This window comes from Gadus macrocephalus, chromosome 7 (assembly GCF_031168955.1).
Source record: "Gadus macrocephalus chromosome 7, ASM3116895v1".
Taxonomy (NCBI): Eukaryota; Metazoa; Chordata; class Actinopteri; order Gadiformes; family Gadidae; genus Gadus; species Gadus macrocephalus.
In genome coordinates, this window is record NC_082388.1 from 20256302 (window position 1) to 20269466 (window position 13165).

General features: G+C 45.4%; 2 protein-coding genes across 2 annotated transcripts; both read left to right on the forward strand.

The window, feature by feature from the left end:
* Nucleotides 1-677: 677 nt before the first annotated feature.
* On the forward strand, nt 678-3256 carry LOC132461836 (zinc finger and BTB domain-containing protein 21-like). The gene is given in 4 exon segments (XM_060057280.1): nt 678-1205; nt 1208-1373; nt 1375-1983; nt 1985-3256. Coding segments are annotated over 4 exon segments (1365 nt in total). The 5' UTR covers nt 678-1111; the 3' UTR covers nt 2481-3256.
* Nucleotides 3257-6344: 3088 nt separating this feature from the next.
* On the forward strand, nt 6345-13027 carry LOC132461838 (zinc finger and BTB domain-containing protein 21-like). Its single transcript, XM_060057283.1, has 2 exons — nt 6345-6802; nt 8139-13027. Exon 2 carries the CDS (start codon nt 8145-8147, stop codon nt 11217-11219), a length of 3075 nt encoding a protein of 1024 aa, XP_059913266.1. The 5' UTR covers nt 6345-6802; nt 8139-8144; the 3' UTR covers nt 11220-13027.
* Nucleotides 13028-13165: the final 138 nt, after the last annotated feature.

Here is a 13165-nt window from a genome sequence, read left to right on the forward strand (position 1 = left end):
AATACATCACATGAAAACTAGACACGCGTTGATAGATAGATAGATAGATTTGTTCCATTATTTGCCTTGCGGAGCCAACCAGACCTGTGCACGTATGCAAATTAGCCATGTGTCCCAGTGTCTATTTGTTTTGAATGCGACGAATGAGTGCAGATCATGATTTGCAGATCCAGATCAGTGAAACATATTTTAACTACTACAGCACGCAGGGTTTTTTGTTCTCGGTTGTAATTAGCCTACATTTTAGGATTTTTTTTATATTGGGGGGAATCACTGTCCTACTTGTTGTCGAAGCACTTTATCGAACAAGCAAAACCGTCTCGGCAATATGGCCAAGGTGTATGGGAGAGTTCACTATTTGATATGGCTGTCTGTAGGGCCTACTAAACGCATGGCTCCTTTAAATGCGTCTGCATAATTGAATTGTACGTCATGAGCGACTTGAGCGACCAAAGCGAACAGAAAAATTCGCAGCGAAACTTTGTGAGCGACCAGAGCGTCTTTGACGCTTTGGTCGCTCCTGGTGTGGACGTACAGTAAGGTGTGTTCAAGATGCCTCGGACACCAGCCTTCCGAGTTGCAAGTGGGGAAATATCGTAATTCCTCTCGGAATTACGATCATTCCGAGAGGAATGTACGCCGGTGTTTCCCCTAGTCCCCGCCCCCGTCCGAAATTACCCGAAAAGGCCCCCTGTTCCATAGGAAAGGAGGCTCACACATCTTTCAAATTCATACTGCTGACTTATTTCCCCACAACAGATAAGTGCTGTGATTTTCAGGCTGATATCATTCAATTTGACAATTTAGAACAGGGGGAACGCATCCTGACAGTCATTATCTGGGACTAGGGGAAACACATCTCGACGGGGAAACAGATCTCGACACAACACCGGTACATGCTAGTCGTAAATTGTACATCTCCCAGCTTTCTTGCGATATTTCACTGAGAAACGGCCCCTATTGGTCTTGCCCACAAGCGATTCTGAAAGTAGAAAGTAGATCGAATATATCGATTTAAAATGCTCTTGCACACTTGATTACATTGCTACTTTACTCCGATCACCATTTATGCATTGCACGGTCTTGCTGTGGGTTTGTTTTCGAGCAGGAGATGATGGCTACCCTAGTGCATTACAACAACCTCCTCCACGGGCCTTCTGTGTTGGGGGTGCTCAACGAGCAGCGCCTGAGCGGCCAGATGTGTGACACGTGCTGGTGGTGGGGGACCAGAGGTACCAGGCCCACCGGAGTGTCCTGGCAGCCAGCAGTGAGTATTTCCAGTCTCTGTTCACACGGACGGAAGCGGATGCCCCGAAGGTGGTCCACCTGGATATCTGTGAAGCGGATGCCTTTGAGGAAGTGCTGAACTACATGTTCCTCCTCGCTCTTGGTGGACAAGGGCAGCCTGGCAGCCATACAGGAGCTGGGCTACAGCTTAGGAATCCCCTTCCTGCCTCATGTGTCCTATTGTGTCTCCAGAAAGAGGCTTTCCTTATCAGAGGAGGATGAGACCGACAGTCAGACAAGGAGCGTCATTGTGATGACGCCCAGATCCACTCAGCAAGAAGCGCCTCAGCCTCCCACGCATCACAATCCTCAACCTGTCAATTCAAAGGCAACAGGAACAAGTGACGATGCCGAGCGCAAGCCCGTCTTTCCATACAGTTCCACATTGAAGGGCAACAGTTCACTGTCAGTGTCCACCATGATCAGGCCGCAGCTCTCATTCTCTGTGTCTTTCAGCGACATGCAAGTCCAGTATATTAGGTCCCAGCCCGGCTGCGAGATGGGCATTAAAGACGAGGATCCCGTTTACCACGGCCGAGGTGCTTATCACGGTCAGCCGGGTGTACACAGCCAGACCATCGACCGAAGCGGGCCGTTCATTGAAAGCCTCCTGTGTCGATCGTTGTCCATGGACAGCACCGTTCCAGTGTTCTCACCGACGCTGGAGCTGCACGGCTGCGATCAGTACGTCGTCAAATCAGACATTGACGGGGACGGATACGTCCGTCCACAACAGTATTTCCGACACATCGCCGTCACCGCTCGTTCTCAGGACGATGTACCCTGGCGGGTACGATGAACATGCCACTCAGGTAGACGATGAGGTCTGCGTGAAGGCCGAGGCCAGCAGCCCTCTGGGGGACCCCCTGGAGGTTCTTCGGATCACCATCGGAGACACGTTGCCAGTAAACCTAAAACGTTTCCAACCAAATATCGAACAGGGGCCCCGGGCGGGCTTTGATAACTTTGGAAAGAGAAAGGGGAGGGCAGACAACAGGAGATGTCCCTTCAAAAAGTCCAGAGGGTTGATGAACATTATCCCACTGAAAACATCTGTCGCCTCTGCAACAAAGCCTTCAGGACAAACTTTTGCCTTTGGAGTCACTTCCAGTCCCACATGTCTACCGGAGAGGACGCCGGGGCCAAAGAAGTCGATAGACGCACGCCATCGCCTTCCCCGTCGCCGCCCCTGATATCTCAACCAACCTCTGAGCATCCTGGCCCACCGGCTGTTGCAGCCAAGCCAGCCCAGACTGTGCCTGTAGCCGTAGTGATCGCGGAAAGGCCACAAGGCAGTCCCAGCCCTCGGTCGAGATCCAACAGCGTGGAGCAGTCGTCTGGCACTCAGGATCCTGACACTCTGTTCTACCATGCGCCCACTCTCTCCGCCCTGACATTTAAAAGGCAGTATATGTGTAAACTCTGTCACAGGACATTCAAGACAGCGTTCAGTCTCTGGAGCCACGAGCAGAGTCACGGCCATCTGTAGGCCTCACAAAGAGAGTGCACTTTTACCCGGCCCCCCCTACCCCCAGACAGACGCTACCTTAAATTTAGGTAACACATCTCAACGTTACACGCGTCAGTTTAAGAAAGGAAGACTCTGATTGTATAAACTACTCGCTTGCCTCCATGTCATGTATTCAAGTGGTCATTAGAGGTGTAATGGGTAATGTGTGCAATGAAACGCTATTTTAGATCTCACTAGATGAGATGGTTGGATGGTTTGCATATTGTTTTAACTAGTTTGCTCATTTAGCATTTTCTTCACTTCTGGTTCTTTGTTTTTTCAAATGCTTTTAATTAGTTGGAATAAGTAAAACGCAGGCTAGTGCTTTTGTATATATCTATTGGGTCTGTAGATGTATTTCTCATGGTGGCCTCAGCAAGCACTTTGTTACTAATCAATGTCCCGAACTCATTTTTTAGCACCCGATCCGATTCCGATATTTTCATGTTGCTCCCGATCTGATACCGATATTTCCCTTGGGGGGGGGGGTGGGTCCTAAAATAAAAATCCCCGATTTTTTTCATAAAAAATCCGATTTCCGATTTAAATCGATTTACATAAAAAAGCATTATGGCAGGCCCTGCCATTGTAAACAGTGTAACCTATAACATAAAATGTAAAATATATAAAATAAAATATTTCTAATGATAAGAGGACTTCTGATAAAGTGCCAACATAACATTCAAACTTTCAACACTGGTCATAAATATACAGTGTTTTGCAAACGGTAATAATTACCTTAAGAAAGGGAATAGTAACGGGAGAAGAATGAGGAAAAACACACACGCACGCAGCTCTTTCCTTCACTCGTCTGTATTTAATGAGGAAGAGGAGTGCGATCCCCCTACTGGAGCCCCGAGCCGAGGCATTACCAACAGATCGACGAATTATTAAACCACACAGATATATTTCAAATGAATTATGTTTACCTCAAAATAGATTATACATACATGAATAAATTGTGGTAGGCTATACAACTTGTCAAACTCGCTGCCATGTTTGTGTATCACTTTGGTAAATGCGCGCTCTGTGCGGGGGGAGAGCTGAGCCCATTCCAAACTACGGGAGCTGAGAGGGAAGCGTTTGCGGATGTTGAAGAGAACCGATTTTCATTTGAACAAGTCGACGTGAGCTACACACTCGAATTAATCGATAAAATCGGTTTATCGCCCAGCCCGTGTGTGTGTGTGTGTGTGTGTGTGTGTGTGTGTCATAATTCACCTACAGCATTTTGTTATGTGTTGTTCTTTCCACTGTGGAAGTGGAAGGCATGTCGTTTACCGTCTTGGTGGTTCAGGGATCGCTGTCCCTTAGGGTTACGAGCGTCTCTTGACTCGGAGCCCGATGCGGGATTTGTTTACTTGCAGCACGTTTCCACTTCGTGTTTTCTCTAACTCAATAAACGAGTCACACAACTGTGTGCTCAACGTGCGAAATTGTATCTCTCATTCAACGCAATTTCCACATATATCTATAAAATAAAATATGGATAGATAAATATGTATCGGCCATGAAATGGAATGAGATCGGCCGATCCCGATTTACCTTAAAAACCCAGTATCGGGCCCGATCCGAGGATCAGGATCGGGACATCCCTACTAATCACTGTCCGTCTGTCACACATAAGGAGTTTGAACACCAGGCCATATCCACAATTCATGACATGCATTCTATTGTTTTTATAATGGTCGGGAGCTGCAGAATATGATGGTATGAATGATGGGTGATTTCATCTTTCACTTTTTCTAAAGGCATCATGTTTTTTTTTTGTTGATACCAATTGATGGCACATGCATTGATAAGGTGTACCAGTCATGGAAGTGTGTTAAAGCTTTGAATTAATCAAGGTTCATGCAGAAAGAATTCTTTCTAAAATAATATTCAAAGGTTTGAGGATCATAATATATAGCCATAGTTCATTTTGGAGAATAACATTTTAAGTCCCACACAGGGCTCTACACTAACTTTTTTTTTTCAGGAGCACTCGTGCCCCTAAGTTAAAAAAAAATTAGGAGCACAGGGAAGAAAATGGGGGCAATAGGTTTTTGTTTAGAACATTTATTAGCATGCAGAAATTGCACACACCAACAGCACCAATTTACTAAAGCAAAATTAAGACAAATAATTAGACAAGATTACATTTACGCTACACAAAACAGCACCAATTTCGGCTTCCAACGTCCCAGGGTTATTGGGCTTGGTGCGTTTTAAATAGAAATCGGGACAGCGAGAATGCCTAGTGAACTCGATGTGTTTCACCACAGCATCGTATTTCAGATTAGGGTTTCCCGTTATAAACAGGATCCTGCCATTGCCAATGGGGCTTCCTTAGAAAATGTAAAAAACTTTTTCATGTTCTTATCTTAGCATCATAAACTAGCCACCCGAAAACCTTCAACCAGTCGGGGGTTGAATTTGTAGACTTTATTGACTACAGTAACAGCATTGACTTTCTCCACACAGTCCATTCATAATATTGTAATGACCACGGAGGAGGCAGTGAATGAAGCATTGATTAGACAGCGATTTAGATACCTAATAAACCGTTGGAACACACAATACTGGTAACCATAGTAACGTAGGTAAACAAACCCTGCTAAACCCTCCCGTAGCGCTCTCCGCGCTACGGCCATCCGGAGGCGCACAGAGCTTTTGGCCGTGATATTATATATACAATACAATTATATTATATTATATTATATTATATACTATTCTATACAGAGCTCGGGGAGTCGCAAACGGCAACAATCACTTTCTCCTCCATGCTGCGGTTCACCCCGGACTGCACTACAGGGAACGGTTGGCCGGTTGAAAACTGATTGGCTGTTACGTTACGCACGTCACTCAGTGGCCACGCTGTTGAACGCTGATTGGCTGTCATCACGCGAAGGTCACGGCAAAGTTTAAATATTTCAACTCGAGCAAAAGTGGCATGCTGCAAATCCACCTGAAATCCACGTGAACCCCACAACGGAAACCTGGGTGTCATCTACGATTCGAATTTCTACTTTGACAAGCAAATTGCTGCTGTAGTCAAGAGCAGTTTTTACCAGCTCAGTCATTGCTAAAATGAAACCCCATTTATCAATTCACAATCTGGAAAAAGTATTTCACGCCTTCATTACATCACGGCTGGATTACTGCAACTTCCTTTACCTAGGACTCCCTCAATCACTCCTCTCTCGCCTTCAGCTGGTCCAGAACTCTGCAGCAAGGTTGCTGACTGGATCCTGACAGCGGGATCATATAACCCCCATCCTTGCTTCCCTCCACTGGTTGCCCATCCAGCAAAGAATATTTTTAATATACAGTATATATCACAGAGCTCATCCACGGCCACTCAGCTCCCAGGTCCCTTTGATCATCTAGTATGGATCTCCTGCACATTGCATGCACTAGATGAAAACAGAGGGGCGACAGGGCTTTTTTTTTTTCAAAGAATTAACTAGATTCTAATATTGTGTATATGGCAGTGTTTGTATTTTTCGATTTTATCCCTATTTTGTTAGTATATAAAACATTATCTTTCTAGTATGTGCTAAAACGGCAATAATTAATATTTGAATTAGTATTGGTTGCATTATGTTGCTTATTGACACTTGCAGGCAGTACACAATTCCCTAATGAACAAAGTGAAACTTTTTTCAATTACTAGGCTAAGTCACTTATAGGGGAAGAAAAATATGCAGCAAAATGCGCAAAGATCTCTAAATATGAATATATATTTAGTTGTACTTCTAATTAATGCTAAATAGAGTGTTATTGACGCGCATCATTGTTTCTTTAACATTTCTCGAAACATTCTGTTGTTGGTCACGCCCTTAGTGTTTAGACAGCCTATCAAAGAAAGGCGCACGTGACGAGCGTTCTTTGCGATGACCTCATCCCTGGAGTGGGATGACGTCAAATTCAAGATGGATGGAATCACGACCAACGCGTTTTCTACAGAATTCTATCCATAGTCTTGGCTTTAATGCTCAGTGGGAACAGAAGTAGTCCAAGAGGGTAAGTTAAGGCAGCCAAAACTTACATGAGCGAGATAATTAGCTATCTATACATAGTTCTGGCATAGTTGTTGTTAGAAACGTTTTCCTGACGTAACTCGATGAGAGATTCTGGTGATCTAAACCTCACCAGCTACTGCCCTGTTCCCAGTATAGCCTGCGACAGCGCTGATCCATGCTCGGAGTGAATATAGTCCATGCCTGCTATCTCACAGCTTGGAATGCTGTTTTTTATTTGGGGATTAGCGTTCATTGGAAAGCATTTCTGATACAACTTTTTTTCTCATGTAAAACATTGTTTGACAGAAACACTTTAAGCCTTCGTTGTGTCCGAGTGTATTGTGTGTTAAGATACAATCGGTGATCTACCTATGTTGCCCACATGTTTAATAGCCGACGCGCCATTACTTGAATGAAGTGAAATAGCATCAAGAATTCGGCCACGTCTCATAGGCGCTCCTCCACAATAATGTAACGGGCGATAATGTCTCCGTTTCTATATCAGGGACAGTTACTTACACGGACGAAATAACCGGCAACTCATTTATGTTTTCACACAATGAAGGCACATTTTATCACTGTCTGTTTGCTAGTTGTATGCCTAATATCTTCAACACAATCATGATGTAATGCCTGTAGAACCGAACCCTTCTGCGCATGTGTTGTTAGGTGCGCTGTTCTCAACATGCATAAACAAGCTGCGTATCCAGGATAGGAGGTTTTGTTTGTTATTAAAACTATTGTCATTCAGTGGGTAATAATAGCACCTTGATAAATCGGGATTTGTGGTCATGTTTCGATTGGTCAATTTAAATAAAATCCCATTAATGCATATTTGACAGAGGAGAGACCATACATTTTTGACTGTCATGCTTTAAAACACGTTATGTTGGTACACGTTCCCGAGGCTGAAAACCGAGCTGTAAAGTTAAAATAGAAACATAACTGTTTTGTTTACTTAAAGAATAGCTTTTTAAAAGGATGTATTGTTATATGCTCTTAATAACAAAACAAATAATGTATTAGTATTATAATAAATTAAATATGAAAGTCATGAAACTTTAAGGGGGGTTAACAACAATTTGGTAATGATTGCAAAGATGAAATCCTTTAAATTAGTCATTGTGTTCGAGTAAGATGATTTCTAGATGCATTAATGGCCACCTTCGCAATATATATATATATATATATTTTTTTTTTACTTTCATCCAAATGTACATGATATTTTGTGTTGTCACTATTTTACATGTGTGGATGGTTATTTACGTAGTTTTCTGTTGGGTATTACAGATTTATTATTCCTGCATTAAGATCCTATTGTTTTGCTTTGCGTCCAGGAGACAATGGAGACCCTAGTGCATTACAACAACCCCTTCCACGGGCCTTCTGTGTTGGGGGTGCTCAACGAGCAGCGCCTGAGCGGCCAGATGTGTGACACGGTGCTGGTGGTGGGGGACCAGAGGTACCAGGCCCACCGGAGTGTCCTGGCAGCCAGCAGTGAGTATTTCCAGTCTCTGTTCACACGGACGGAAGCGGATGCGCCGAAGGTGGTCCACCTGGATTTCTGTGAAGCGGATGCCTTTGAGATAGTGCTGAACTACATGTATTCCTCCTCGCTCTTTGTGGACAAGGGAAGCCTGGCAGCCATACAGGAGCTGGGCTACAGCTTAGGAATCCCCTTCCTGACCAACATCGCGTCCACAAGGCCTCACGTGTCCTATTGTGTCTCCAGAAAGAGGCTTTCCTTCTCAGAGGAGGATGAGACCGACAGTCAGACAAGGAGCGTCATTGTGTGTCGGACTCGCAGTGACCGGAAAGCCACACAGAGGCCGCCATTGCCCAGATCCTCTCAGCAAGAAGCGCCTCAGCCTCCCACGCATCATAATCCTCAACCTGTCAATTCAAAGGCAACAGGAACAAGTGACGATGCCGAGCGCAAGGCCGTCTTTCCATACAGTTCCATACTGAAAGGCAACCCGTCGCTGTCCACCATGATCAGGCCACAGCTCACATCCTCTGTGTCTTTCAGCGACGTGGAAGTCCAGCATATTAGGTCCCAGCCCGGCTGCGAGATGGGCATTAAAGACGAGGATCCCGTTTACCACGGCCGAAGTGCTTATCAAGGTCAGCCGGGTGAACACAGCCAGACCATCGACCGAAGCGGGCCACTCATCAAAAGCCTCCTGCGTCGATCGTTGTCCATGGACAGCCCCGTTCCAGTGTTCTCACCGACGCTTGAGCTGCATGGCCGCGAACAGTCCGTCGTCAAATTGGTGTCGAAGGCGACGGGGACGGATACGTCCGTCCTCAACGGCAGTTCCAAAACATCTTCGTCCCCGCTCGTTCTCAGGACAAAGTACCCCAGCGTGTATGACGAACACGCCACTCAGGTAGACGAAGGGGTCTGCGTGAAGGCCGAGCCCGGCAGCCCTCTGGGGGACCCCCTGGAGATTATTCGGATCACCATCGGAGACACGTTGCCGGTAAACCTAAAACATTTCCAACCAAATATCGAACAGGGGCCGAGGACGGGCTTTGATAACTTTGGGAAGAGAAAGGGGAGGGCAGACAACAGGAGATATCCCTTCAAAAAGACCCGAGGGTTGAATGAACATTATCCCTCTGAAAACATCGCCGTGGCCGATGACATCATGGCAGAGGGGATGGCACCTTCGAATCCCAGCCTAGACCGTAATGACAATGATGTAGTCAATGATAATGTTAGTGAGCCACGTCAGGGTAAGCTCTTCAAATGCTGGAACTGTTTGAAAGTGTTCAGATCCAAAGCCGGGCTGCATCGCCACGTCAACATGTATCACAACCCCGAGAAGCCGTATGCATGCGAAATCTGCCATAAGCGCTTCCACACAAACTTTAAGGTGTGGACGCACTGCCAAACCCAGCACGGAGTGGTGCAGAACCCAGCCTCGTCCTCCAGCTCCTCCATGCTCGACGAGAAGTTCCAGAAGAGACTGATTGACATGGTGCGAGAGAGGGAAATAAAGAAAGCGCTGCTTTGGAAGCTCAAGAGGAATAAACAAAGCCTACAGTCTCCTAAACTGACCAAAAACCGGCCGAGGACCAAATTCACCTGTCCCTATTGTGGGAAAGTGTTTCTGTTCCAGTCGCAGTACAAACAGCATCTGAGGACCCACCCCGACGAAAATGACGAGGGGAACGCATCGAGCAACCGGGACCTTTATCAGGAACAGGACGCCCCCGTCCCAGAGAAGGCGGACCACCTGCCCGCCAACGTGTACGCCTGTAGACTCTGCAACGTCAAGCTGTCGTCCCTTTCGGAGCAGGGCGACCACGAGCGAGGCTGCCGCCACGCCACCGTGTGCCCATACTGCGGCCTGCGCTTCTCCAGCACGGCTGTCAAGAAGGAGCACGAGGCTCACTGCAAGTACAAGAAGCTGACCTGTCTGGAGTGCATGCGCACCTTCAAGTCGTCCTTCAGCATATGGCGCCACCAGGTGGAGGTCCACAATCAGAACATGATGACGGTGAAGGATCAGCTGAACCTCAAGCCGCAGGACGCAGAGGGGGACGAGGACGAAGAGGGGCCCGACGTGCTGGGACACGGCCAGTACGGCCACGACCACATGCCGACGGGCAGTTCGGGAGAGGACGTGGACTACGGCCGCCACTCGTCGGGCCCGCCCGTCTATGACTCGGAGGACTCTTCGTCCTACGTGCCCGAGGACCTGAGCATGGGACCCCACGGCAAGCTGGTCGTCAAGGAGGAGCCCATGGAGGAGGCGGTGTGCGAACGGGAAATCATGGACGCCGATGACGACAACATTGGCGCCACGGAGGAAGCGGGCGTCTGGCCGTGCGAGAAATGCGGCAACCTTTTCAGCTCTCACAAAGACCTGGAGCGCCACCAGGAGCTGCTGTGTCACATCAAGCCCTTCATCTGTCACCTCTGCAACAAAGCCTTCAGGACAAACTTTCGCCTTTGGAGCCACTTCCAGTCCCACATGTCCACCGGAGATGACGCCGGGGCCAAAGAGGTCGACAGACGCCCGTCATCGCCCTCCCCGTCGCCGCCCCTGACGCCTCAAACAACCTCTGAGCATCCTGGCCCAGCGGCCGTTGCGGCCAAGCCAGCCCAGACCGTGCCTGTAGCCGCAGCGATCGCGGAAGCGCCCAGCAGCCCGGAGCCGGGCAGCTCGTCAGAATGCAAGGGCAAGAATCCGGAAATGGAAAGACAACAAGGCAGTCCCAGCCCTCTGTCGAGATCCAACAGCGTGGAGCAGTCGTCTGGCACTCAGGATCCTGACACTCTGTTCTACCATGCGCCCACTCTCTCCGCCCTGACATTTAAAAGGCAGTATATGTGTAAACTCTGTCACAGGACATTCAAGACAGCGTTCAGTCTCTGGAGCCACGAGCAGAGTCACGGCCATCTGTAGGCCTCACAAAGAGAGTGCACTTTTACCCGGCCCCCCCTACCCCCAGACAGACGCTACCTAATATTGATGTAACACACCTCTGCTTACACGCGTCAGCTTAAGAAAGGAAGACTTTGAATGTATAGCCTACTCGCTTGCCTCCATGTCATGTATTCAAGTGGTCATTAGAGGTGTAATGGGTAATGTGTGCAATGAAACGCTATTTTAGATCTCACTAAATGAGATGGTTGGATGGTTTGCATATTGTTACTTTAAACTAGTTTGCTCATTTAGCATTTTCTTCACTGGTTAACTTCTGGTGCTTTGTTTTTCTCAAATGTTTTTTTTGTTGGCATAAGTAAAACATAAGATTAGGCTAGTGCTTTTGTATAGATCTATTGGGTCTGTAGATGTATTTCTCATGGTGGCCTCAGCAAACATGTAATAAGTATGCACTTTGTTACTAATCACTGTCCGTCTGTCACACATAAGGAGTGTGAACCCAAGGACATGTACACATTTCCAAGATGTATTATATTGTTTTTAGATCGGTGGGGAGCTGCAGAATTGGATGGTATGAATGATGGGTAATTTCATCTTTCACTTATTCTAAATGCATCATATCGTCTATTCGTTGAGAAATACCAATTGATGGCACATGCATCGATAAGGTTTACGAGCCATGGAATTATGTTAACGCTTTGAATTAACCAAGGTTCATGCAGACTATTTCCGAAATAGTCAAAGGTTTGAGGATCACAATATATAGCCATAGTTCATTAAATTATAATTCCCCACATATTCTTCACTACAGTACTGTCATGGCCCATTATTAATGAAACTTCAGATATTATTTATTTATTTAGACTTCTGAGCAATTACGAAGATTCTTGATAGACCTTAGCAAAACTAAGAGTCCTAGTTCCTGTTAAATTATATTCTTACAATGTTTTTGAGGCCTTAAACATTTTCTCGATTTCGATCATGTAGAAGAACAAGTTAGGTTTCAGATCAAAATATTGACTCGGGCAATTCAAATTTACGAAAGACAAAAGTGGAAGGTAGAGGAAACAATCTTTCTCAATCTCTGTTTGACTCATAATTGAAAAGTATTATTTGATTGTATTCTGATTCCCCGGAAATTACTTTTCTCTGCCACCTCCATAAAACCCTAATCTTACCAACACAAGAGAGAGAGAGAGGTCAGTAGAACTGGCAGCACACATGGCTTGAGGTATTTATGTTACACATCTAACAATCAAATACATTATTTAATTGAAAACAAAAAAAACACTCCTGTCATGATGAAGGGTTGTGTTTTGACCTGCCAAAGCCTAAACATATCCTGAACGGGTTGTGGCTTAACGACTTTATATTTATTCAGAAAAGGTGGATCTGCCCAAAAATGGAATTTGGATTCCAAGTCAAACCGAAAACAATGTTGTACAATGTACTACAATGGGTACTCCAAAGACATGGTCTAACAAAATAGAAATCACCCTTGTCTATATTCTTCTTCAGATATTCTGTATCGATTATAGTGCTCTTAATTTTATCAAGAAACTTTATATAAATATATCTATATATGAAAGATTTCAAAGAATATCTAGATTATAATATTGTGTATATGGCAGTGTTTGTATTTTTCGATTTTGTACCTATTTTGTTAGTATATAAAACATTATCTTTCTAGTATTATTGTGCTATTACTGCAATAATTAATATTTGTATTGGTTGCATTATTGTTGCTTATTGACTCGCAGCAGTTTTGTGTTTAGGATTTTCTACAGTTTTGTGCTTCATTTCTGTAATAAAGAATAATAATCCAGTATGTTTTACTTGTAATCTAGCCAATTTTGAGATATTAGATAGATACTCTACACATTTGGTTGTGTATTTCTATTATAACAAAAGTCTATAAATACTTTGCATGTCCATGATATCTGCCCTTGAAATAATGTTTTTAT